Genomic DNA, 25,259 nt, shown 5'->3' on the forward strand with positions numbered 1-25,259 from the left:
TCCAATCTGGGTTTTATTCCAGAGCGGTAGCTCAGCATTGAAACGGTCCATTGGGCAGGAAGTGGTATCCGTTTTCCTGTAGTGCCACCTAGTGGTCACATAGCTATAACTGCACCTGCAACAGCTCTCAAGCGCAGGTTGACTGGCCTGCGTTGTTTAGCTGCCATTGGGCCCTGGAGAGTTTCATAAGGGATAAAGGGCAAGGAAGCTTCCTGAGCAGAGTGCACAGGAGCTGTTCCTGGAGCAAATGGATGAGAATTTCCTAGTGTTCAAATCATACAAACAAGGGGGAGGTGAGTTGTTTTAGGAGGCTTGGCGGGAGAGTGTCTGTATTTCTGTGTGCTTTCCAGTGGCTCCATGTTGGGCAGTAAAACATGACTCAAGAGTTTGGGCTTTGAAGTAAACATTTCTGGGTTTGGAACCAGACTCTCATATTTACTAACCATACGACTTTGGGAAAAGTACGTATTTCAATCTCCTTCTCTATGAACTCAAGATAATAATAGTACCTACCTAAGAGGTTTTCTGTAAGAATTAAGTGAAATGTTTAAATTAGAACGGTACCTGGCATGGAATAAGAGCTCAATAAAAGTGCTGGCTGTTTTCATAATCAGCATCGTTACTGTCATAACCTGGAATGATGACCTGCCAGTTTCCCTGAGCATAGAATCTTGGTGGGAAGATGCCCCCGGATAAGAAATCAGGCATATTACTGCACTCTTCCCACACACATGGGCCTTGCGACTTAGAAAACTTTACAAGCTATTTGATTATTTATTCCTTTAGTTATTTACACTTCTTTCATAGACTCCACATCGGGCCACTTTAGAAACACTGGAAGAGTACACTTGAAGCTCTGTGTAGCCATTTGTGCCTTCAGAAGGCATGAGTAGGGTGAATCCAGAAGCCTGCTGTTAGCGGGGGCAGACCTGGCCTAATATGTACCAGGAGCTGCCGTAGTCACAGGGAATACTTAGTTGTAAATGAATGGAGTCCTTACCCTCCTGGAGCCTGCAGTGTAATGTGGGAGACAGACGATAAACAAATAGGGATGTAATCTGATTTTATAGAGCGAGAGTGCTGTGAGGAAGACGAAGCAGAGTGAGGAGAATGCATGCCGGGGCCCGGTTGGTTGTTAAATTGGAGGGTCACAGAAGGCACTGGGTGGTGGTGCAGTTGAGGAGAGACCTCACTGAAAATGGAGAGTGAGCCCTGCTGGTGTCTGAGTGCAAAGCACTGCTGGCAGAGGGGGCAGCAAGTGCAAAGGCCCTGAGGTGAGAGAGGGCTTGGTCTGTTGATTGCCCCAAGGAAGACCTGTGTGCCTGGAAGGAGGGAAACGAGAAGGTGAATGGTGAGGAGGTTGGCAAGGCCACCAGGGCAGGATACCACAGACCTAGTCATCACACACCTATTTTAGTCATCAAACTATTTTATGTGATTGCTGTGGTTAAAATTTAGTCAACAACCATGTTTACAAAATTCTGTATTTCAGCAGACACTGTAACTCATAATAGTAAACTGAGCATGGCTTGAGCATCTAAGGGAAATAGTTCCAGTCTGTCTAACTTAAACACCTAAAGCATCACAACGTATTCTCAAAACCATGGTTCTTCAGCAGAGCCACGTGCAGAGTCTCCCAGGAGCTTTGTCATGTGTACCAGTCTGATCCCCGCTCTCAACTTACTGAATCAGAAGATGGGAGATGCGCCAGAGGTGGCTGGCATCTGTACTTTGAGTAGTGCTTCCAGGGGATTCTGATAAACAACTCTAAGTAAACTGACAACGAGTTAATTTAAATTCTCTTTTATTCTTCTAGTCTCCAAGGACTTTGTCTCCTACTCCATCAGCAGAAGTAAGTGCCATTGTTGAAAATTATAATGGGTGGATTTGGGGAGTTATTTGGACCTTTCCTAGGCTGGAATTTTTTAAAAAGGACAGTAAACAAAAGAACAGAAAAACTGTGCAAGGTTATGACGAACGCAGGATCCCTTACTTGTGTGATGTGACTATAAGACACAGCAGGAAATTTCTTTTTAAATGGAGACTGGGGGGTGAAAACAGCCTTACGCTGATGGGAACCTATTCCTCTAAGTGGCAGGAAAGGGTTTGCAGAGAGTGAAGCTGCTTGTCCCAACGTGGGGCTCTCTCCCCTCGTCCATAATTAGTTGACCTGCATCCTAATCTACTGGTTCATCTGAAATGGCAAGAGCGGTCATAGTGTATTCTGTAAGCAGAGCCATCGTCTTGGAAGGCCATTCCTTTTAAGTCTAAAATCAATATTATTCTCCTCCTTCTCAGGGTAAACAGACCTTACAGTGGCTTTTATCCAGTCGACCAGGCTGGCTGTTCCCTCAGGGATAACCTGCTAAGTGTCTGGTTCACATAGAGCCATCGGTGATTGTACACTAGTGAGCCATGGGTCCCTTACCAGCCCAAACATGCTCGTCCACTCTGCAGCATTCAACACTAAAGGCAGCCCCTATATTAGTTACTTTCACAACCCATTTGAGTAAAGGTTCTTCAGGAAGCTGATGGTACTGATCTGCAAAATGAAACAACTCCTTCACCCCATACCCTCTGGTTTCATTAGGTGCTTGGTTTTGCCCTCCCGCAACATTGACCACCTACTTGGTGACCAGAAACCATAGAAGTACTTTCTGGTGCCCCTGCATAATTCTTCCCTTGAGGGGTGGCTTTGAGGCTAGTGGCCCAAGCTCAGACTGACCCAAATCTGAGTGTGGTCCAGCACCAAGGTCTGACCCAGCATACACTAGTGGAAACTTCATAAGACATCAAATTCCTAAAATTTAAAACATTCCTTGTACTCTTCTAATTGTTTTAACAGTTTTGTATTATGTTGGTGTGTGTGTGATTTTTTTGTATTTAATACCTAATATATTCCTTTCTAGAAGTGGACGTAGGTGACATATTAGTGGTGCTATCATATTCCATTGCATTGCTGTACTATAATGTACTTAGTCATTCCCCAATTTGTTGAGCGTGTAATACACAGTTTTGTCTTTATAAATGGTGGTATTACAAATATCTTTGACTATACTTTTCCATTTAAAGACTATTTTTTATTATTTCCTTGGAATATGTTTCCCTTGGAATAATTGGGAGTAGAATTACTGGGTTTGAGGCCACCACCAGCATGTTCTCCAGGAAAATCAACTTGAAATATCCCCAGATCAGTTCTGTGGACAGTGTGGGTTGGTGGTCAGAGTAGGGGGGTGAGATTAGAGTCTGGAGGCTGGTTCTGAAGCAGGCTCTGCCTGTACGAGCTACACCCCTGCACACAGTTTCTCGCCTGCTTGGAGCCTTCTGAAACAGTCTGTATTAGGGGAGAAGGGAGCTAATTCCATGTTTTCTACCTTCCTTATTATGCATATCTGATAAAATATACATGAGCACACTCTGTAAAACTGAAAAGCACAATATAAAAGTGGTCATTGGAATTATTCCCTCTTTTCCCAGAGCTCTATCAACATTGGGGTTTATAATTTTTACATCTTAAAATTTTGATAAATGCAAGTACTGCAGACTTTGAACAAAATGCATTAACCGTGGAATGCTTGTCTGCATACATAGTTAAGGAATATGGCCCTAAAACATAGACATGATAGGTCCTGGGAACTTTTGTGGAACTCGATTTTACTTGAACGTGTTGATAACCTGAATGTACATTTTGTTCTCTTGCTTTCTCGTTCTCTGTTCCCAGGGGTACCAGGACGTTCGGGATCGGATGATCCACCGCTCCACCAGCCAGGGCTCCATCAACTCCCCCGGGTACAGCCGCCACAGCTATACCCCAACCACGTCTCGCTCTCCCCAGCATTTTCACAGACCCGGTAAGGGCATCTGTTCCTAGGATTCATTCTGTATAATAATCTGTGTTTCTCTGTGATTTTTTTCCCACTGATAGTGCATTAAAAAGTCTGGCTACCAAATAGATCTACCCCTCTCCTAGAAAAGAAAAGAAACTCATATCCAACTATGTTTTGTGTTCTATCTTTTGTTGAAACGAGTGATTTTATAGTTGTATTCATTATGATTTATTAAATAATTACATTTTGACAGTGAATGACTAGAAGGAAGGGAGATTTTTTTTTTTTAGACTTGAAGAAAATCTCCTCACTTTGAGACTTAAAATGAAGATCTCCAAAAGAAAATATTTTGATGTGCTTTTTAGGCATATCAGCGTCATCTAAAATCCAGTATTAGCATTTATTTGTGGGTTTATTATATTTTCCCTATCCTGGCATGTGGTATTACTAAGCATGTTTGGCTAAGCACCTTCTAGAAGGAAGTATTGTGTACAACCTCAGGGTTGTGTTTGATGACTTTTAAGATCCCTTCCAACCCTAAGATTTTGAATCAGACTTGGAAAACAGAAAAACATTAGAGATGTATTGCGGTAGAGAATATTAAATAGTTGTGGACTTCAGTTGACCTTTATCTGCGCAGAATTTAGTCCCTGCTGCTGTTAGTGGGTGTCTCATACGTGGAGTAGGGAAAGAATGCCAGCACAGATCCAGGAAGCTCTGAGAAATAGATTCACAAAGAAAGACTTTGGCCTTCTAAACAAACTTGGTAGTGATGATGTACATCTATGAAGATTTCATTTTAAGCTTCTTGCTTCTGCACAGGCTAATGAGAACAAACCCATTCATATGCTAACGTATTTTATAAAATAAAACCAAAGGAAATGAACAGAATATACAAAGGCTGCAATCTTCTCTTTAAAGACATGGATTTAATGCTTGTAGAGCCTTGAATTTTTACTATTTGATCCTTCAAAGGTATAATTTTCTCTAGGCTCATAAATATTTACTCACTGTTTGTTGTTACGTTAAATGAGAATTTTCAGGAAATGAATTCCTTTCTTTCTTCATCTACAACGATTTTCATTTTATTCGTGCACTGGACCTGGGTCTCGAGTTAAGCCCTGTCTATCTGGGTGACAAGAAATCCTTTATGCTGCCGCCCCTACATATGGGCATATGCAGAGGTCACTGAGTCTCCAGTCAGTAACACACAAGTCTGGCCACACTTGTCATAGTGACGTGGGACGTGGGTTGCAGGGAAATTATTGTTCCAGAGAGCCCTGCATAGCAAGAGAGGGCTCAGTCAGGGACATTGTTTCCCTAAAGATCATACCGTTATTGAGCACTAGGAAGTTTTAGTCTGTTCCATGGTTCTGATGCCAATAACCTTCAGAACATCCCCCACTCCAAGCGCTCCTCCTCCTTTCCCTCCACAATATATTACACATATGCATGATGCCAGTTATTAGGGTTTATTAGTATTTTTTCGAGGTCTACTCTTCCAAAGCGAAAAGGGGGTTCTGATAGCATAGCTGTGCTCAGTGTAGAACACCTCGGATCACCCCCCCATCTCTGCTAGATGCCAGGTGATGAGGGGCACCCCTGAGGTCTGGGTTGAGTTTTAATGGTGCATTCTTCTTCCGAGATAACTAAGTTTCCACTTCCCCAGAGCTGCCACTACACAATTCTCAAGATCACAAGAGCTCTTGTCACCCAGGGGACACAGACAGGTTTTCCTCTGTAGGCGAAATAAAATTAAACTTCCAGGGGGAGAAGTTTGCAGCTTGAAAAGAAGAATCTGACCTTTACGCATAAGTACTTCTTTTCAAGCTTCTAGAAATGATTGTCATTTTATTTTCACGTGTGTTTCGGAGGGTTCTGTTTTGTCAGGTGCTTTTCTAAAACAGCTGTTTTTGAGCCTAAATGTTGTGCCTGCTACTAGCTCAACAACGGTAGCTGGCATCATCCTGACAGGGAATGTCCTGGTGCCCCTTCCTCTCACTAAAGCAGTTTATTCTCAGAGGGTGCCTCTGTACCGACCTCACCCTTTTTGCAAATCCTCCCCACTTTGCCTAACCCTTAGCAGGTGCATTCTTAACCCTTCTTCCTTCCTCCTTTTTCAGACTCCTGATTAACGTTCTTTATTTTTTTTCCCTCGGAACGATGCCGTTGTCCCTGCTCCTGTGTTAATATCTGCTCTTCTTTTCTGTTTCCACCTTGCCCTGCCCCTGACTCCTTGCCGCACAGAGCTGCTGTCTCCTGGTGTGCAGAGGTTGTCCCACCTGCGCACCAGCAGCCTCAGCTCCACCCACAGCGACTCCCGCCCCAACTCCCCCTTTCGACACCACTTCATTCCCCATATCAAAGGTAAGGAGGCAGGCTTCTCAGGCAGCACCCTGCGTAGTGGACATTTATTAGAACCTTGGGAAGGCTAATAAGGTGCATCCCCAAGAGTTAGCTCCGAGCTTTGGACCTCTCAGCATGCCTGCGTGTGTCATGACTACACCCAAGAGTGTCTTAGAACTGGCATGGCATCTCTCTTTAGGAGAAATATGTCACTTCTAAGGGCTCTAGATGAAGAAACAGGAAGTATGTTTAAGACCATAAGATTTATTATCCACTGCTTAGAAAAATATATATTATTATTTTGTTTTTCTCTGTGTCGAAAGCAAAATATAATATATAGTTGGGATATTTTCCTGGTTTGGGTATGTGATATGGCTCAGCAAAACACAACGGTATTTAGCAACAAATATCCAAAAGTTGTCTAAATGGTGATAAGCCACTTAACCACTTCACAATATTAAAACTTTTGGACAGTGTAAAAGATCTATGGCAACATAACTTAAATTTCTCTCCTTGAGCCAGCTCTTAGAGGAATCTTCTTTTGATTTGTCCTGATTTTTGCATGATGGGGAAGAGGGACTTTGCCTTTTGTTTTCTGTTCTTGCCCCACGTTTCTCCCCATTCCCTTTATGGCATTCCCATTGTTTTCCTCATTGTCCATTACGCTTCTGTAGCAGTCCTCAATCGGAGTTCCTGTTCCCGCCACGGGTTGGGAGAGCCAGGAGCCCTGAAGGGATTATGAAGGGGCCATAATTTAAAATAAGTATAAGCTCCCAAAAGGAGGCTAACTCTTTCCATCATCTTGATTTGAACCAAATTAATTAACGAAAATAGCTGAAGGAGGGAGTAACAGGCAAACACAGATGTTGTCATGGGTCTTAAAACAGACCCACAGGATTCTAATCCTGAGTTCCAAGTGCTCACATCACTAATGCTTCTATCGAGTAGCTTCTGTGTTGTTCTCCTTGACTGAACCTTCATTTCCATCTACCCAAGCTATTTGCTTTCTGCTCACTTGGATTTTTGAGTCCTAAAATATAAATGTACTATACTCATCAGTATGCAGTTATTTTATAAGTGTGCTGTTTTAGCATTTTCTGTACTGTAAAAATAATATTGCTGACATGCTTAGTGAAGGCACACATCATTTGCCATTAGTGAAGAAATCACTCTTTCCCAGTAAGCACAGCACTTTCTAAAATTCTTGACAGATTATTTAAAATTATTACTGCTAATTAGTGTTTTTTGGGAAAATACCTTTTATTAGCTAGATGTCAAGAGGATACTTTAAAGAATGTTTATAAAACCATCAGAAATCATTGAAAAAAAATTCAGAGGTGTATTTTAAAGAGACTTTAATATAGAAGCCCTTGACCAAATTAAGATTTTTTTATTTGTTTATTTCTTATATGTAAGAGAAAATACACTTTTTAATGCATTAAAATGTAAACTGCCTTGTTCAGTTATTATGTTTCATCTTTCAGAAGAGATAACGTTTTGTAAGAAGAACAATGTCATGTGCCCAGTAAAGTTATTTAAAGTTTGTACAAATAACACATCACAAAACATCAAGACTCACAATATCTTGTGTCTGTGAACAGCCTATGGGGAGATGGAACCCCAAGCAGACACTGGAGTCCTGGGTTTGAATATTCTCTGTCACTTGCTAGCTGTGAGACCTTGCGTTGTTGACTTGACCTTTTGAGTGTCACTTACCTCGTGTATAAAACCTCTTCTAGGTCAGTAGGGGGTGTGAAGTAAAGTGCCCTGGTGTGTAGTGAGCACTCAGTTACATCTGTCTGTGATTCCCCTCCCCCACCCCCATTCTCAGCATCCCTGTGAAATACGCCCGGGGGGATATGAAGAGCAGGGGGCGCTGGTTAAGTGACCCAGCTAAGGGCTCACAGCTAGGAAGTGGCAGAACCTACACCAGACCCCAGGCCTTCTCATCCCTCATTCCTGTTAGGTATATGTGTGTTTCATTTTAAATATACATGAAGTATAACTTTTAAAGCAAACTTTGACTTTCCATCTCTTTTTAACTAGAAAACTGCATTCTTATTGGGGCTAAGAGGAACAGCGACTTTGAGACATTTAAATTACAAAATTAACAGATTTTTACTTTTTAGTAAAAATGCCAAATAGTTATAAAAATTACAGCACCTCTATGTGCCTAGATGGTGCTTTATTAAGAATGTAGATATACATTCTTTTTTGGTTTTAGTCTGAATTTGAGGGTTTTGACACAGCCAGATATTATGAGTTTAAATTACGAAAAGCATTAGGCCAAGAGGAATTAGGGTGACCCTGAGCTTACACTTAAAGACATCTAATAGATCCTCTCCCAGTTTCTTTTTACTGGACATATGCCTATTGTTTGTTCGTATGAAATAGTTTGTATACTTCAGTTGCAAAATATAATCTACAAAACACTATATGCTCAGTTTTAAAATCAGATAAGCTTTTTGCTAAACTACAAAATAAATCATGGCGAATTTGTATATTAAAGACATTGCTTTAAAAGCCTATTATAGTTGAATAGCTAAATGCTATTCTCCAAAGAATTACTTCTTAGTTATTTTGAAAAGCATGCATCCATTTACATGGAAGGCCTCTCTAGCACTTGCAATTTCAGCACAGAGGGAACTTATAGCCATTTCAGAAAACATGGGGTACAGTCTCCCAGGGTTTTCCATGGCCCTTCATTCGAATATTTAGTTTTTATCTTGGAGCTTGTCATTTATCTTGTGATCTCAGGGAAGTTATTTTTAAAACAAATGTAAGCTGAAGAGCTTGAGGACCCCAGAGTAGGATGTCCATCTCAGAAATGTGTAGATAGAAGCAGGGGACCCTTTATCACCCTGGCAGCCAGAAACCCAGCCTCCTGTTGCCCAATGCACTTCCTGGTCCTTGTTTCTGATGCATGTGGCCCAGGCCTCCAGCGTCCTTGGAGCTGAGGATGCCTGCATGGGTGTAAAACTGACACACACATCACAGGCTGTCTCTCTATTTCACTGGCTTCCCCATCCCCTTTCTGTAATGTCCATCTTGTTTTGGGGTGCGTTTTTATTTCTTCTCTCTCATACTATATTCATATATCATTGTTGGGTCATTTGGGCAAGTGCATGTCTAGAGATTTGGAAAAACTGTTTTCACTTCATTTGGGGCTTTGTACCATGTTTGCTGAGTTTCTCTTCCCTCCCCTTTGAAATACTGTTAGACATTACGTTCTGTCTCCGTGAAGTATAAATCAGATTTGTGAACAGGAGGGCTACATACATTAAGTCTCTTTGAAGGGAATCTTCCATGTTTTGCTATAGATATGAGTTGTTATGATGTAAATGTGTACTTGACACTTGCTGAAGGAAACCATAACTGTTATTGAAGTTTTAGGCAAGAATGAGCAATCTGGAAACTCTGTCATGAAATTCTAGATGCTGCCAATTCTAAGGTCCCCTCAAAATATTCATTTATCTTTTGGAATAAAAGCACTTAAAGAGTCCGGAAAGCTGAGCAGTGTTCCAGCAGGATCCCACAGCAGACACATGCACAGCCCTTTCAGTTTACTTGTCTTAGAATTGGTCGCTTAGGCTGTCTGGGTGCCAGAAAGAAGAATGAAAGTGAGGCTGGCCTAGTGGCATAGTGGTTAAGTTCACTAGCTCCCCTTTGTCGGCCCAGGGTTTGCAGGTTCGGATCCTGGGCGCAGACCTACATACCACTCATCAAGCCGTGCCGTCGTGGCATCCCAGATACAAAACAGAGGAAGATTGGCACAGATGTTAGCTCAGGGCCAGTCTTCCTCACAAAAAAAAAAGAGAGAGAGAGAGAGAATGAAAGTGAATTTGTAAAGTACAGTGAGAATCCTGCAAGTGAATGATCTCCGAAGGACTGGAAAATTAGCTTATTAGGGTGACATGGTAGGAGCCAGAAATGAAGGCCAAGAAATATATAGAAACATATATATATATATATATATATGTAGGTAGCTTCTCATCACAGTAGCTAAGATGACAACTCAACTAGAGTGAGTACAAGGACTTATTTGAAGAAACAAAATGGCTATGAGTGTGACATATACAATATTACATGATATATACACTATTATTTTTAAACAGTGTCTTAACTCCAGGCTGATAGATGATGATGATAGTAATAATAACACCTTCCACATATGATATTTCCTCTGATGTCTCATACATTAGTTTGCCTAAGTAATGAACTAAGCGCAAAAATAACCTTTTGGGACCATCATCAGAGTGGAAAGTTGTATCATTTAGAATGTTAGAAAAGGGATAGAGACCTCATCTTGAGAATTTTTCTCTTTCTTTTAAAAGTGCCAGAATTTTGGGGGCTGGCCCCGTGGCCGAGTGGTTAAGTTCGCGCGCTCCGCTGCAGGCGGCCCAGTGTTTCGTTGGTTCGAATCCTGGGCGCGGACATGGCACTGCTCATCAGACCACGCTGAGGCAGCGTCTCACATGCCGCAACTAGAAGGACCCACAACGAAGAATACACAACTATGTACCGGGGGGCTTTGGGGAGAAAAAGGAAAAAATAAAATCTTAAAAAAAAAAAAAAAAAAAAAAAAAAAAAAGTGCCAGAATTTTTAATGCCTTTAGTATTTCAAGGGCTAAGAATGTGGTACCTAGCAAGAGTCTGTGTTCTCAGACCTTATTCCCCAATGAGCTGTTGTGACGTGTGGGAACCGTTATGTGCAGAATCCCTTAGATGGATGTGTTCGTGAGTCTCTCTTTGCCTAGTGTTTTAAAATGTTTTGTGAAAGGTTTTAAAGGATTTAGAGTTAAATCTACTTACAAAGACTTGAATGTACTAGTCTTTTTCCAGCAACTAGAAAGGTCAATGGTTGCCAAAATTTGCAGCCAAATAAAGAACTACACCCACCTGGAGACCGCATTGAGCCAGAATTCACCTACTGGGAATTCACACAGCCACTCCATGGCCCTTGAGAGTTGTCAGCCATATCCAAGAAGTGAGCAGCTTGTACTGCCACTTGCCAGCATAAAGACAGAAAAAGTTTGCTATTTGGGCAAATGCTGATTCTAATAACCTTCAACCTTTGTGTCCCGTATATGAAGATACTTTTGTGTGTGCATGATACTAGCTAATAATTATCAAAACAAATTTAATGGTGTTTCATCTGATTAGGTATTAAAAGCAAAACGTGTGCAAACATTGCCCTGAAATACCTGACATTCTACAAGTGCAGGAAGGTTAGAGGTGAAGGGTGAAGCGCAGGCAGCAGTGTGGTTCAGAAGCAGGAGCAGCCACTGCTCAGGATCCACAGGAAGAGTCTTCAAAAGACGACCTCAAATAAGGCAGGAAAGTTGAGGTTCTCTAGACCTCCCTTAGAGAATAGCCCCCAAGAATAGCTGTTCAAGTATGGATAACTCTTGTGAATAGTTTGTAATGTTTATAGGAGTAAAGAATTCTTCTAAAGTGACGCCACTAAATTGGGGTTGTCGAGGATTAACTCTAATGGGAAAGTTATCCAAAGGGGGTGCTATCAAAAGGGGGTTGCTGTATACTAGCATCTGGCTGCCTTGAATTAAGAGATCTGAGAAAGATGGTGGTTAACCCAGCAGTGGTGCTTACTGAATTAGGCCATTAATGGCCGTAGAATTAATTAGTTGGCCTACTTCAGTCATTCATTCACAGACATTTATTCCACTTACTCTTGGCCAGGCACCATGCTGAGCACACAGAGATGAATGAGACCCAGTTCTAATTCAGCCATTAATTGAAAACAGAATTTGCTTCTAAACATAAACTATATCCTTCCTTCTCTACTTGCCTCTACCTGTGCTTTTTGTACTCCTTTTTTCAGACAGGAGCTGGTTATTTCTCTTTAGGAGAGTGACAGTAAATGTGATAACATTTTTTTAAATTGGCCTTTTAGTAGATCAAGTTTGGGGTGAAGCTTCATAATTTTTAGAAGCTAATATCTGACTTAAGTTGTAAATTCTACATTATATATTGGGAGCTAGATGCTAACTGACTCTTGAGGAAAAAAAGGCAAAAGTTTTAGAACACAATAACCAAAAACCTGGAATCTAAATTTGAGACAGTAACAATTTCAGATCTCATATTCAGAAAATCTTACTGCTCATTGGTACAGATCTGTGCTCTGGTTACCTAAAAATATACATATTGAGAAATTAAAACTGAAATATTTTAGTTTAAAACTCCAGCAACTGACATCTTTCATACTTTGCTGGCCAGATTTAGAAGAGTTTGACTTACCTAAAGAAACTGGCTCTTGTACACCTAATAGTAATACAATGTTATATGTCAATTTTATCTCCATTTAAAAAAATAATTTAAAAAGACAAAGTAAAAAAAAAGTTGGCTCATGCTCTATTTTCTGAAGATCTATGATTTATTTAAAATTGTTAGCATTAATTGACAAATAAGACTATCAAAATTAAAAACTTCTGTGCTTCAAAGGATACTATCAAGAAAGTAAAAGACAACCCTCAGAATAGGGCAAAATATTTGCAAATCATATATCTGATAAGGGACTTTATCCAGAATATGTAAAGAACTGTTACAATTCAATCATAAAAGTAATTACATTACTAATTCATTAAGTTTTGATAGTCCCACATCTTCTGGTGTATTTGTGGGGCAGATATTTGCTCAGACATGGGGTAGGAGGACAGTCTAGGGCAATAGCGGATCTCCTTCCAATTTTGCACCAGCCTCCATCCATCCCTGCGCTTCTCCTGGTCAAGAGGGAGTGATGGTGGCTATGGTCACACTCAGGGCTTTTGCAGCCAAGCCCCAGCAATCCTTCCCAGCCTCTTCCCCATTCTCTCCTCCAAGAGCACCATGCTGTCCAGCCACAGTGGCCAGTCCGGTTGCTGTCACATACCATGGCTCTTCCTTCCTCATGATGCTCCAGCCCTCTGGAATCTGGGCCCTTCCACCCCTCTGCTCACCACCCACTTCATGAGCTGATTCTTCAGCGCCCAGCTCAATTCTAACACATTTCTGTAGCCTTCCTGAAGAATCGATGGCACCTTCATTGGAGTGTCATAGAATTTTTCATATATCTCTGAGTAAGCAATTATGTGATATTATATTTATGTGTCTTTAGTCTGTCTCCTTAGGTAGACTCTGAGCCCCTTGAAGGCAAGGACTGTATCTCATTCATCTCCTTATCCTCAGTCATAGCTCAGTGCCCAGCCATAGTAGGTGTTTAGTAAATGTTTCATTGATGGAGTTATTAGACTGGATGGAACTTCAGTGGTGCCTTTGAAGAGAATGGTGGAAAGAGGTATAACTGGTCCCAAAGGACCTGGAGAAAGGGGTCTGACTTTATCGTGTGTGTTTCAAAGTGAGGAAACAGAAACATATGCTTCATTGAAGAGACTTTGTGTTGCTAATGGGAAGGACTGGATGACCGCACAGCTTCCCAGACTTAGCCCTCCATTCAGAGAAATGTATTCCAATTGCCAGCCTCTGCCATCGTGCCTGGAAGTGATTGTATTTGGGTTTGCATCTTCCACCCGTTTACCTGCTTGGGATTTAACCATCTGACGACTGATCCTGAATCATTAGCAAGTGACTTTCCATTCCTCTTAATGGACTTTCCATCTAATCAGTTTGCTGCTAGCTCACAGCCTCCAACCGCATGCCATTGGAATGACGCATCTTCCTGCTAGCTGCTTTTAACCTGGTTCCACTTGAACTCAAATCTCTTTTTTGGAAAACAAAACCTTATATCACCTTTGCAAGCCAAGTTGATAAATTGAGTTTGTTTCTTTTGTTTCTCCTTTTTGATGTACCTCCTTCCAGTTTATTGTTTTGAATTTTTATTATGCTAGCTTTGTTTTCTTTATTGCTCTCCCTTCTCTCATTTTGTTTTCTCCATTCTTCTCATCGGAGGCAATGAGCCGTGCAGCGGCCGGAACTCCCCTCTCCCTTACCGGCCAGACAGCCGCCCTCTAACTCCAACTTACGCTCAGGCCCCTAAACATTTCCATGTTCCAGGTAGGAGCTGACATGGTCTGTGTCTTGGTGTCCTGTCACAGTGTAGAATGTAGCCTTGTTACCTCTGTCTCGTCTCCATTTCTCATGCTCTTTTAATTGGGATGCACCCAGTCGACAAACCCTAAATTGCAGGATCTGACCTAAAGGGCCTTTTGAAAGTTTTATATGTGAAATGCCAGAATTGTACTGAAGGTTTAAGTTTTCTCAAAATGTTTTGAAGGGAAGTGGGAGGCAGAGGGTAAAGGAATGAGGGTTGAGTTGTTTTGTTTTGTTTCCATTTGTCCTTTATGTTAGTGCCTTCTAAGATATTAGTCTGTGGATTGGTGTCATTGACCAATTATCACAGTGGCAATCTAGTTATCTTCTCCTCCTAAATATTGAACCACAGCGTCACTTGAGAGTACTTTTATTTTTCCCGTTTGTCTCCAATGTGGAGATTCTTTCCACAAACTTTTCTTTTCAGAGAGGTGTGGAATTGGATCAGCTGAGTGGTCTTTCTGTAGGGTAGAACTAACGAACCAGTCTCCGTAGCCCACAAAGGTATCTTGCAATTTAGGCTTGGTGCTGCAAGCTTCGCTCTGTGCTCACAAGCATTTACTGTCGCAGTTTACAAATAGTAATTTGCCATCAGGAACTGGAAAAGTCAGAACCCATCAATATCTTAATGTATAAGGTCAGCTCAATTTGTAAAGGCAAGTTTGCCTATCAGAAGTCACGATATTATTTTTCCATTGGAAGTACAGTCATGCATTGCTTAACAATAAGGTCATGTTCTAAGAAATGCATCGTTAGGCAATTTCATCTTTGTGCAAACATCATAGAGTGTATTTACACAAACCTAGATGGCACAGACAACTACACACCTAGTCTACATGGTACTAATCTTATGGGACCCTGTCATCTACGCAGTCCATCATTGACCGAAATGTTGTTATGCAACGCTTGACTGTACGTCGTTTTGCTTCTTTTAGCTACGAAAGTGGTTTAATAAATTATCCATTATGTTAATGTTAGTGTACATATTTGGAATTTGTAATCGTTTTTTCTTTTGCATTCCAAACTTAATAAAACAGAGGAAAGTTCAATGAGATTCATATCACTAAGATAGGACTGCCTTTTTTAAAAAGTTTCATTGAAGCTTGAAAACCAGTGTTCTACATTTGAGACTTTTTCTCATGAAGAATGCCCCTCAAGATACAGTGCCCAAGATTCTGGAGAAACAAACTTTTGAAATTTCCTGAGTATTTGCAGTCAAAGTGAAATGGTAGCATAACCAAATGGAGTCCTGTATAAATATATGAATAATATTTGGCATTTCTTTTCTTTCTCTTTCTTTTCTTTTCTTTTTTTAATTTGGCCTATATGAGTTAGGATTTTGTCAAGCATACTGTCAGCACATCGGGCTACCCTTGTGCATAAAAAGTGTTTTTATGTTTAAATATATATATACTCTTTATTTTACTACATTGCTTTCCACTGTTCCACTCATTGGTTGAAAGGTAAATTGAGCCATTGGTATCTACTGGGAGCTCAATTTCTAGACAGTAGCAATTTGGGGATTTTCCCCAAACTGGTTATGTCTTTCTTACCATTGAAGTACCTCCACTGCTTGCATTTCTTCCTGTTTTAATCCCACTTTTAGCGAAGTGTGTATTTGAAATGAATAGCTCATAAATTAATGACATCTCTATCTATCCTAAGATGTATTACAAAGGATTCCATATCACTTGTCTATAGTATTTGCTCATTCCTGTTATCTCTTTTTCCAGTAAGTTCAATCTTTGTAATACGAAAGTTAACCTCCTGGGTTATTTTTGTTCAATAGTCTTCAGTTTGGTTTGCCTCTTGATTGATCTGTTTTTCCCATCGCTGGACTGTTTCCCATAACCACACACCTTTGCTTTTCATTTCCACAGATCAAGGGATCAACATTTACCGAAAACCACCCATCTACAAACAGCATGGTAAAACCCACTTTCCTCCAAGTAGCTTTTAAGTAGCAGGGTCAGCTGAATTTCTCTTTGCTGTCCTCTGAAAGACTTATCTGCTGCTGCTTTTGAGAATCGAACTGGGGTGCACAGCTTATTATGTATGCCTCTACAATCTCCTAAGATGCAAATATTGTAAAATTGTTTTCCTAGATGGAGAATTGGTTAGGAAGCTCCTAACCTATTTCTGAGCCCATCAAACCATGTATCATTCCATTAATAGAAAAGGGGAAGTACTGGCCACACAATAATTCACAAACACCCTGACATGACTTTTTTTTTCCTGCCATCAAATAATTTAGCCAACCTCTGTAATAATTTTGATGAGCTTGCAATTAGTTTGGCTAATTAAAACTAGTAAAAGCCAGCCACCCAGAAAAGTTAATTTGACTAAGCCTGCATCAACTTGACTGTCCGAACAGAACCCCAGTTTCTTATGGGGCGTGCGGACATCTGTGCTCTGCAGTGGAGTGGATGGGACATACACTGAGACAGAGGTCCTAGCCCTGGTCCCAGCTCTTCACCTAAATGGCTCTGTGATGTCATGGACCCCATCTCTGTCCCTCAGTTTTCTCATCTGCAAAAACCAGTGAGTTAGGCCAGCTTGTCTCTAAAATTCCTGCAAACAAAGAATCAGGATGTGGATTTATGATTATGTTTTCCTTTTCTGGGAATACAAATTTCTAAACTCAGGAAATCACATTACCATATGTAAGCCACATTTTCCTCCAGCATTATGAGGTCCCTGTAGATTTAACTGCCATAAATCTTTGTGACTGGATAGAAAGCCAAGATTAGTCTTCAGGTGATTTCAGAAAATTAAATACAAATTGTGCCTGGAAATTTGAAGGCTACCCTTAGAATCCAGTTGACATTAATGAGTCGTTAAGGATTAGGATGACGTGAAAAGCAAATAAAGTTGAAAATGCACAAGGAAAAAGTTTTAGGCCAACATTCTAGGGGAGAAAAGAGAAAGTATGTATTGTAATCGTTCTAGAACTATGATTTTTTAACCTCATTTGTTTTTTTTTTTTAAGATTTTACACCATGTGCTTGCTTTTAAGTTTGTTGACATTGTTTTTGTTTGTTTTTTTATGGTTTAATGTCTTCTCACCCACTCATTAACATGTGAATGTTTACTGACTTCACCAATTCTAATGCGTAAGTACTGTTTGAAGTCATGCTTTTCATTTTAAATTTAAGAATAAGATTCTCATAGTTTGATTTATCAATTTAGAGACTTTTTTAAATACTAAAATCTCTAGGCCCTGTCTCTCTAAACAAAAGTCATCAAATAATTAAGATTTAAAGAGATTAGATAATGTTAGATTATTTATTGGGAAGAGATTAATTGGCTTCGTGAAATTTATTTTAACCTTACATTTTACTTTCAGACTGTGATTAACTAAGAGTAACACAACCAGGGCAGCACCTCCCAAAGGACGTTCTGCAAAACAGCAGCTCCATGCGATAGATAGAGATGTTATACCAAAATACTAGTGTCTGTGCCCTGATGCATTTGGAAAATGCTAGACTTAAATAAAGTCAACTTTTTTTTTTTTTTTGGTAATGCAGAATTTCTCAGTCTTTGATATGCTAACGTGTTCTGTCCTTTAAGAAGAGGATACAGTATGCAGTGTTTTCCAAGCTCTATCTCTTTTTTCTCATGAGGTTAGAGAGTCAGGGAAACTCTGTTCCATACCTGGCCAACACTTTACTTCTTGTCATTATATGGAGTGACCTTGGTCAAGTTACCCAAGAAAATCGAGACCCAGAAGGCTACTAAAAGATTGGGGAATTGGAGCTGAAAATTCAAAAAGTTATTTCTAGATTTTAAACTATGTGAGGCCAGGGAGGGGAAAGTTTTATTTAAAGCATTATAAATATATTTTGAAATGTTGAGTAACATCCCAGGCCAGTTTGCAACATTAGCTAGAATCAGGGACTGACCATTTAACCTGGTTTGTTTGGTTTCGTTTTGATTTGATTAGATTTGGGGCTCTAAGCCAATGACTCCTCTTCTAAGCAGAGCCCTTAAGAACTCTGCAGACTAATGCTGCTGCTAGTCTGGCTTTCGTTGTTTTAAAGTTGGATGACTCACTCATCTGTGCAGACCCTTGAACAAAACTATGAGTGGGTATGGCATACATAAGTCACAATGCTCAGTTCCTGCAAGGTGAAAGTGGATTTTCCCATTTCCATTTCTCCTAGGACTCAAGGACACATAAGTAATATGTAAGGATTAGAATCGACTAGACCAACGTATTAGTGGCTAAGGATCCACAAAGATATGAAACCAGCCAGCCTTCAAATGACAGTATCATGCTTTTAACTTAGCTCTTTAATTTCAAATTACTAATTCAAATATCTAATTGTTCTAGAAGAATATTATCCAATCGAACCTTCTGTGATGATGGAAATCTTCTGTAACTGTGCCATCCAATACAGTAGCCACTAATCTCATGTGGCTGTTGAACACTTACAGTGTGGCTAGTGCAATTGAGGGGCTGAATTTTAATTTTCGCAATTTTTTCATTTCATTTAACTTTATTGATTTAAATTTAAATAACCACACATAGCTAGTATTGGACAGCTCAGATCTTGAACAAGGATTTCCAGATGTAGAACAGACATGGTATGAAACTTGGCTTCCGAAGGAACAAAAGGAAAATGAGTTGAGTTGTCACTAGGCACCACTGAGTGACTGGGCAATTGATAATGGTGATAACCAGAGTTTCTGGAGTGGAAACTTTTGCCAGAGAACAAGAAAAACTATGTAAGTGGGGTGGTACCACCACGGCCTTGCAGACTGATAGCTAAGCTCCCCCTGATTCCCGCCTAGATGCAGCTGCCCTGGCAGCCCAGAGCAGGTCTTCAGAAGACATCATCAAGTTTTCCAAGTTTCCAGCAGCTCAGGCTCCAGACCCCAGCGAGACACCAAAGATTGAGACGGACCACTGGCCTGGTCCCCCCTCACTTGCCGCCGTAGGTATGCAACTGTTGCAGCTAAGCCAAATGGACAAATGGCTAGGAGATCTCGAAATGCTTAAAAATATGCAAGAAAATGTGTCCTGTCTTAAAGATGTTTAAGAAAAGGATGACCAAGAGGTAGAATAGTGAAAAGCACTAATGTGGTATTAAGGTGTGTGTAGAATGCTTCAGAGTTACAAAAAAAACAATCACCAGAGCCTTGCTCTAACCAGGCCCACTGAGATGCATCTAAAACTGGTGATTTGTGTGGACTCTCATAGTTATTGCTGCAAAATCAGTAACTCTTTTGAACACAGTGGAGTCCAAGCCTTTTGGCAAGAACATCATTCTGTATAATTAGAGTCTAGTGGGTGCATTTACCAAGTATCCACAGAAGCGTGACTTCTTTCAGTTAAATTTGTTTTAGACTATTTCTGGGTTGTAATTACAATCCTCTTAACAACCAATCTTAACACTGAAGCACTTTTGCTGTTCCTGCAAGATCACGTGTGCCATTACTGAGAAGGGCTGTTACAGGGTAGCGGGTGTGCTGAAATACTACTCGTGTAAAGTTACGTGAGTTTACATCTGTCATTTCCATGAATTCTGTGCTAAAGTGTCACATTTGAGCTGTTTCATTCTTTGCTTTGAACCACAAATTTATGCTTCAGAATTGTGTCCGTGTCTGTACTGTTTTGTCAATAGTGAAATCACTTGGCCTAAAAAGTGGTATTACGAAACTCAGAAGCAAATACTGAAAATTTAGCGAGTCAACTTTACAAAGATATGACTATCTTATCACATTTCAATTGACAACCTAAAAGGCCTTCAATTTTCTAAATTTTCTTCATCATGCTATTTTTCATCAGGTTATTTTGGGAATAACTTTTAAAAGCAATATAAGTGGATTTTAAAGCAATTTATATGTGTGAACTAGGTAAGGGAAAATCTGCCTTCTGGGTTCATTATTCACAAGTATTCTATACGTTATATTGACCTGAGATTTCTCTAATTCTTGCAGACTTGTGTCTATTAATTTTTATTAGTATAGATTAAAGAGAGAAAATTCACATTGACGTTTATGATTTGAGGAACTAGGAATCAGTCATCAACTTTCCCCTCCCAGTCTCTACCCTCCAGGCAGTTCTTGGGGTCTTTGAGGGGCCTGGTTCGGTCGTATTGCTTAGTACAGTGTTATGGCAATTACAATATTACAGCAGCTAAACGTGGGGAGAGGGAGAGTTAAAATTTTGTTGTTGAAACTGTCATCACTAAATAGTTTAAAGCTCTTTTGGGTTCCAAAATGAAGAAAATTTCTAGTCCATTAATCAAAATGAGAAAAACTGAGACTGTTAGTTAAAGTTTGTTTTGATTAGATTAGCAAGCTTTCCTGTTACCTCCCACAGCCAGATTAATCCAAGCAATTTAGGAAAAACAATACTTATCTTAATTTCCTAATCTTTCAAACAGATTCCTCTTTCTACTCCATCTCCCCTTTTCCAGGAAGCTTAAAAATTGTACAAGAGCTGCTATATTGGTCTGAAATAAGTAGCATTTTGGCTGTATTAACACTTTTTATTGACCCATCAGTATAAAACTCTTGTGGCCATTTTTCAAAGGATTGAGAAAAAGGAAACATTAGAGGCCCATCCCTTAAGAGAAAAATAAAAAAGCATGCTTGTAATGAATTTAGTAAGGGTAGAAGACAGGGTGATGACAAGTCTAAATATTCAGAAAAGAGAAAAATACAAAATTTTAAAACTTGTCACAAGGGAGTGACTGTCTTACCTATTTGATGGTATGTAAATGAGTTTGAATTCCTCTCTATTTGAAAATTAACCTAAGGGACCTCAAAATATTAACTATAGATGCCCTTCCCACCTACTGTGGAGAGCTCTGACCAATGACCAAAGGGATGACTTAGACCCCATCGCAATAGCAAACCCAAGTTCTAATTGAGCAGACCAATTGTTGGGAGGCCAAACTTCATCCCTTACTGGATCACACACTGAACTGGCTTGTCAAACGGGCCCGTTGTTTCAAGAAACCAGCCAGTCATGTTGAATTGGTGGTAGGCTCTTTTTTGCCTTGTTTTGTTCACAAATTGTTCCAGACCACTGCTGACTTTGACAGCCTGACAAGTTGAGCACAGGTGAACTAGTCCCTTAAAATCCCCTTGCCATGAGGCTAATGTGAGAAGTTGTCTTTGCTGTGGAATTAGGAGCTGACATGAGACGCAGATCTAGTGGCAGAGAGGAAGATGATGAGGAACTTCTGAGACGCCGGCAGCTTCAAGAAGAGCAGTTAATGAAGGTTTGTCCTTAAAATATTTTGCTGCAGTCCACTTCAGTTTCATTTGATTCATATTTTTTGAATGACTACTATGGGTGAGCCACCAAGATGAAGAGGAGATGGGCCCAGCCCTCCAGGGCTAGCAGTCTCGTAGGTGAGATAAGATGGGCATCTAGTGATTAAATATAATAAGACAGAGTACTTAGTAGGTTCTGGAAGAGATGACCTGGAGGCTGGAGGTCAAAGGCATGTGGAGTATTGGGGCTTCTGCGAGGAGGAGGAGGAGACCCTGTGTGGGGTATGTGTGTGCAGGGCAAGTGTTGAAAGTTTGCTGAAGAGCCAGGTACACTGAGGTGTAACACCTTCCTTCCCTCGTGTAGGCTCTGCTGAGGGAATTCCCTAGGGATTGAGCATTTCTCCAAGTCTTCCCTCGGGATTCATTGGACTTTGTGTGTATACCTGGGCCAGGAGGGAAGGGATAAAATAGACTGCCACTGAGAAGCCCTCATTCTACTCTCCTATCTCTGGCATGGGCTTGCAGCCTCCCAGAAGACAAAAGATGGCCAATTTTAGCCTGGGGTAGAGGGAGCCAGGAAATTATAAACGCTCCTACCAATAGAGGACTGATGAAACCCTTCAAATGATGTTTTCCAAAGGTACTTAACCATATGGGAACTGCATATGATACTAGTTATGTGGGGAGGGGGGAGATACAAAGTTGCATTCATTGAATGACCCCGGTTTTGTATAATATGTACATAGAAAAATACGGATGGATATAAATCAAAATGTGAATGGTGGTTGTCTCTGTGTGGTGAATTATGGGGTTACTCTTCTTTCCTTCTGGATTTTCTAAAATCTGTACAATGAGCATGTATTACTTTTTTTTCTTTGTTTTTAAACAAATCAGTATAATTTCTTTTTTAAGGATACTAGCCCCAATCTTCCCTTCCCACATCAAAAATTTGCACATACTCATGCCTCCTGAGGTTACCTGCTGACACTTTTAGGGAGGACAAGGAGGGAGAACATTCTTCTGACGTGGAGCCTGGCTTGGGGAAATGGAGCCTTGATCTTGAAAAGGCTAAGAGGGGTTCAAGGTCTAAAACCTAGCCTACTTCTTGCGGAACCACAAGGCTCTGGGACTAAATGCATCCAGGCCTCTCCAGAATCTGGAACTTCTTACAGGATCTCCTAAAAAGAAACTGTAGTTCCATGAAAGTAATTGCAGGCTTCACTTTCATTTTTCTTTTCATTGTGAATAGCTCAACTCAGGCCTGGGGCAGTTGATATTGAAAGAAGAGATGGAGAAGGAGAGCCGGGAGAGGTCATCCCTGTCAGCCAGTCGCTATGATTCTCCCATCAACTCAGGTGAGCAGCAGACCCACCGCCTTCCCCAGGCCAGCAGCCAGCCACCTGCCTGCAAGGAGCCTGCCTTGACTGTTCCAGGAGAGGCAGAGCCATTTCTGGTGGAACCCACAGAGTGTTCTACAGGAAGGAAAGTGTGCAAAGCCCACTTCATGTCAACTTAGCTTATAAGCATGCCGGGCTTCCTCCTTAAGTGTGGGTTTCCTTCCTGCTGGAGATGGGGGAGCCCTTGGAGGATCTCAAGAACCATGAGGAGTGAGTTCCCGTGTGCTAGGTCTACCTTCTAGAATACTCATCTCAGAGGGAAGCAGCAAAAAGGACATCCTGATAGAGAACAAAGAATGCTTTTTGACTGTAGAAAGCATGCACAACATTTTCTAAGCATTATGATTTTACATTAATATGTTCAATATAAGAGCTGAGGGCTATAATGGTGTTTTTGATACTTTTGAAGAAGATTACTTATATACTGGGCTGAAATATTCTATCAGTATGTTTTCCCCTGCTTATATTTGTCATAAGCTAATTCTCTCTTACCCACAAGATTTCTTCTCCCTTGTTCTGAAATAGTGCATAATTTTCTTTCCTGGGGGTTCCTTTAAAAATGGGTTTAATGTTTACTATATGCAAGCACTTTTGCTAAATGTTACTTCACTTTATCTTCACAACATGCCAATGAAGTAATGATATTATTATTATTACCATCCCCATTTTGTAAAGCAGAAGGCAGGGATAGGAAGTTTAAGTAATTTGCCTGGTGTCATATTGCTAATAACTAGCAAAACTAAGATTTAGGAGTCCGAGTATTAGAACCAGAGCCCACACTCTTAGCTGGAATGCCCTGCAACTTCTCCTAGATGCCTCACTGGCATTGATCTTGGATTAGGTGGTTTACTAATCTTTAGAGTTCCTTCTAATTCTGAATTCTGTTCTATAAGAGTATATAGTACTATACCTACGTGGGTCAAGAAATGAAGACATAAAAAGAGGAAATAGCATGCCCAAAGTTGCAGACGTGTTAAGCTGTAGAGCCAGAATTGAAGCCCAGGTCTGCTCCATCCAGAGCCCAGCAGTTTCTGAGGCGGCCATGCTGTTGCTGGGTGGTGCACCCAGTCCCTGGCCTCCCGGGAGTCCGACTGTGCTTGGCCAGTCGATCTTGATAACTTACCTGGTTGGCTTCCAGGTCAGTTACTGCTGCCGTACCAACTGGGGCATGGGCTTATAGATTCAAATAGCCCTGGGTTCAAATCGTTGCTCAGCTATTTACAAGGTGAGCGACCTTGGGCAAGATATTTAACTTCTCTTAGCCTCAATTTTTATTCTGTAAAATGGAAATAAGAATAGTCTTCTTAGGGTTTGAGGATTCAGAGATAATGCATGCTGAGCGCTTCTTCCTTCCCCACCCCTCCTCAGGAATGTCACTGCCTACCCACTCCCTGTGTCACCTAAATATGGCAGCATTTTGTGAACATTTGAGCCCAATGTTATTTGGATTATTTTTTCTAAATCTTCTGTTCTACAAGGTAGAAGATACACTGCCAATTTCTTAAAGAATTGGACTTGCAGTTTCCTAACAGTTGCTTTTTTACTTTTTTCTCATTCAGCGTCACGTGCTCTGTCATCAAAAACCTCTTCTCTCCCAGGCTATGGAAGAAATGGGCTTCACCGGGTAAGGTTTCTCAATTAATTGTGTCTGCATTTTTTCCCCTTTCAGTCCTGGTTGAAGTGCTGACATATTGTCTGAATACATCTCACAATGTGATCTCAGTGTTGGAATATATTGAAAGTTGTAATCTCCTTGATCTCCTGGTAAATCACTTTGAGTTATAAGCAAAATAAAATATTTCTATTAAGAGAAAGAGAAATTGACTTTAGATAAAAGAATGGCCGGTACAAACTTATGAGAAGTCTCGATTAAGTAACTGTGTGACAGGTATTTTTACAATCAAACAAAAAGTAATTTTTTGAGCCAATCTCTGCTGTGAAAAGATATAGGAAAGTTTGTTGCAACTGCCCTCCCACAAAGCATAGAACACATGTAATTGTGTAACTATGTGGAGAAATGTGTTTTTATTTATCAGCAAGAGACACTTGCTTACCAAGGGCCTGCTGAGCAGCTGCGCTGGGTATACTACAAGACAAAGATTTGCTAGTAGTAGAAGAGGAAATAGGAAAGAAAAACAGTGAAGGTCCAGGAATTCAGCTTGGGCAGACTTCTTAGGATTTTGTAAATCCTTTCTTCATTTCACATGACTCCAAAACATTCACTGTAGAGTGGATTTTCTGATAATGTGTTTTTCCTCATTTTAGCCTGTTTCTACAGACTTTGCTCAGTACAACAGCTATGGGGACGTCAGTGGCGGAGTGCGAGGTGAGGCTCCTGTGGCCGGGTTCTGACTGACTGTGGCTGAGCTTGAGGAGAAGCCATCCAGTCACAAGTATATTGGCTGGGTTCATG

The 25,259-nt window shown here is 40.6% G+C and overlaps 1 protein-coding gene across 10 annotated transcripts in view; it reads left to right on the forward strand.

The window, feature by feature from the left end:
* Window positions 1-25,259, forward strand: part of ABLIM1 (actin binding LIM protein 1) — a 291,304-nt gene that overhangs the window by 257,451 nt on the left and 8,594 nt on the right. For 3 of the 10 annotated variants that reach the window (XR_011441743.1, XR_011441742.1, XM_070276223.1), the window contains 9 exons: window positions 1,817-1,852; window positions 3,722-3,851; window positions 6,075-6,194; window positions 14,079-14,183; window positions 16,100-16,147; window positions 21,363-21,454; window positions 22,699-22,804; window positions 24,406-24,470; window positions 25,112-25,172. Coding sequence is in view for 3 of the 10 variants with exons in the window: in XM_070276223.1 (XP_070132324.1) it covers window positions 1,817-1,852; window positions 3,722-3,851; window positions 6,075-6,194; window positions 14,079-14,183; window positions 16,100-16,147; window positions 21,363-21,454; window positions 22,699-22,804; window positions 24,406-24,470; window positions 25,112-25,172 (763 nt within the window). In the remaining 7 variants the exon portion in view is untranslated. Of the gene's footprint in view, window positions 1-1,816; window positions 1,853-3,721; window positions 3,852-6,074; window positions 6,195-14,078; window positions 14,184-16,099; window positions 16,148-19,013; window positions 19,161-21,362; window positions 21,455-22,698; window positions 22,805-24,405; window positions 24,471-25,111; window positions 25,173-25,259 lie in introns of all 10 variants that reach the window. The other 7 variants (XR_011441741.1, XM_070276216.1, XR_002807308.2 and 4 more) reach the window with 6 other exon arrangements.

The sequence above is a fragment of the Equus caballus genome, chromosome 1, assembly GCF_041296265.1.
Source record: "Equus caballus isolate H_3958 breed thoroughbred chromosome 1, TB-T2T, whole genome shotgun sequence".
Taxonomy (NCBI): Eukaryota; Metazoa; Chordata; class Mammalia; order Perissodactyla; family Equidae; genus Equus; species Equus caballus.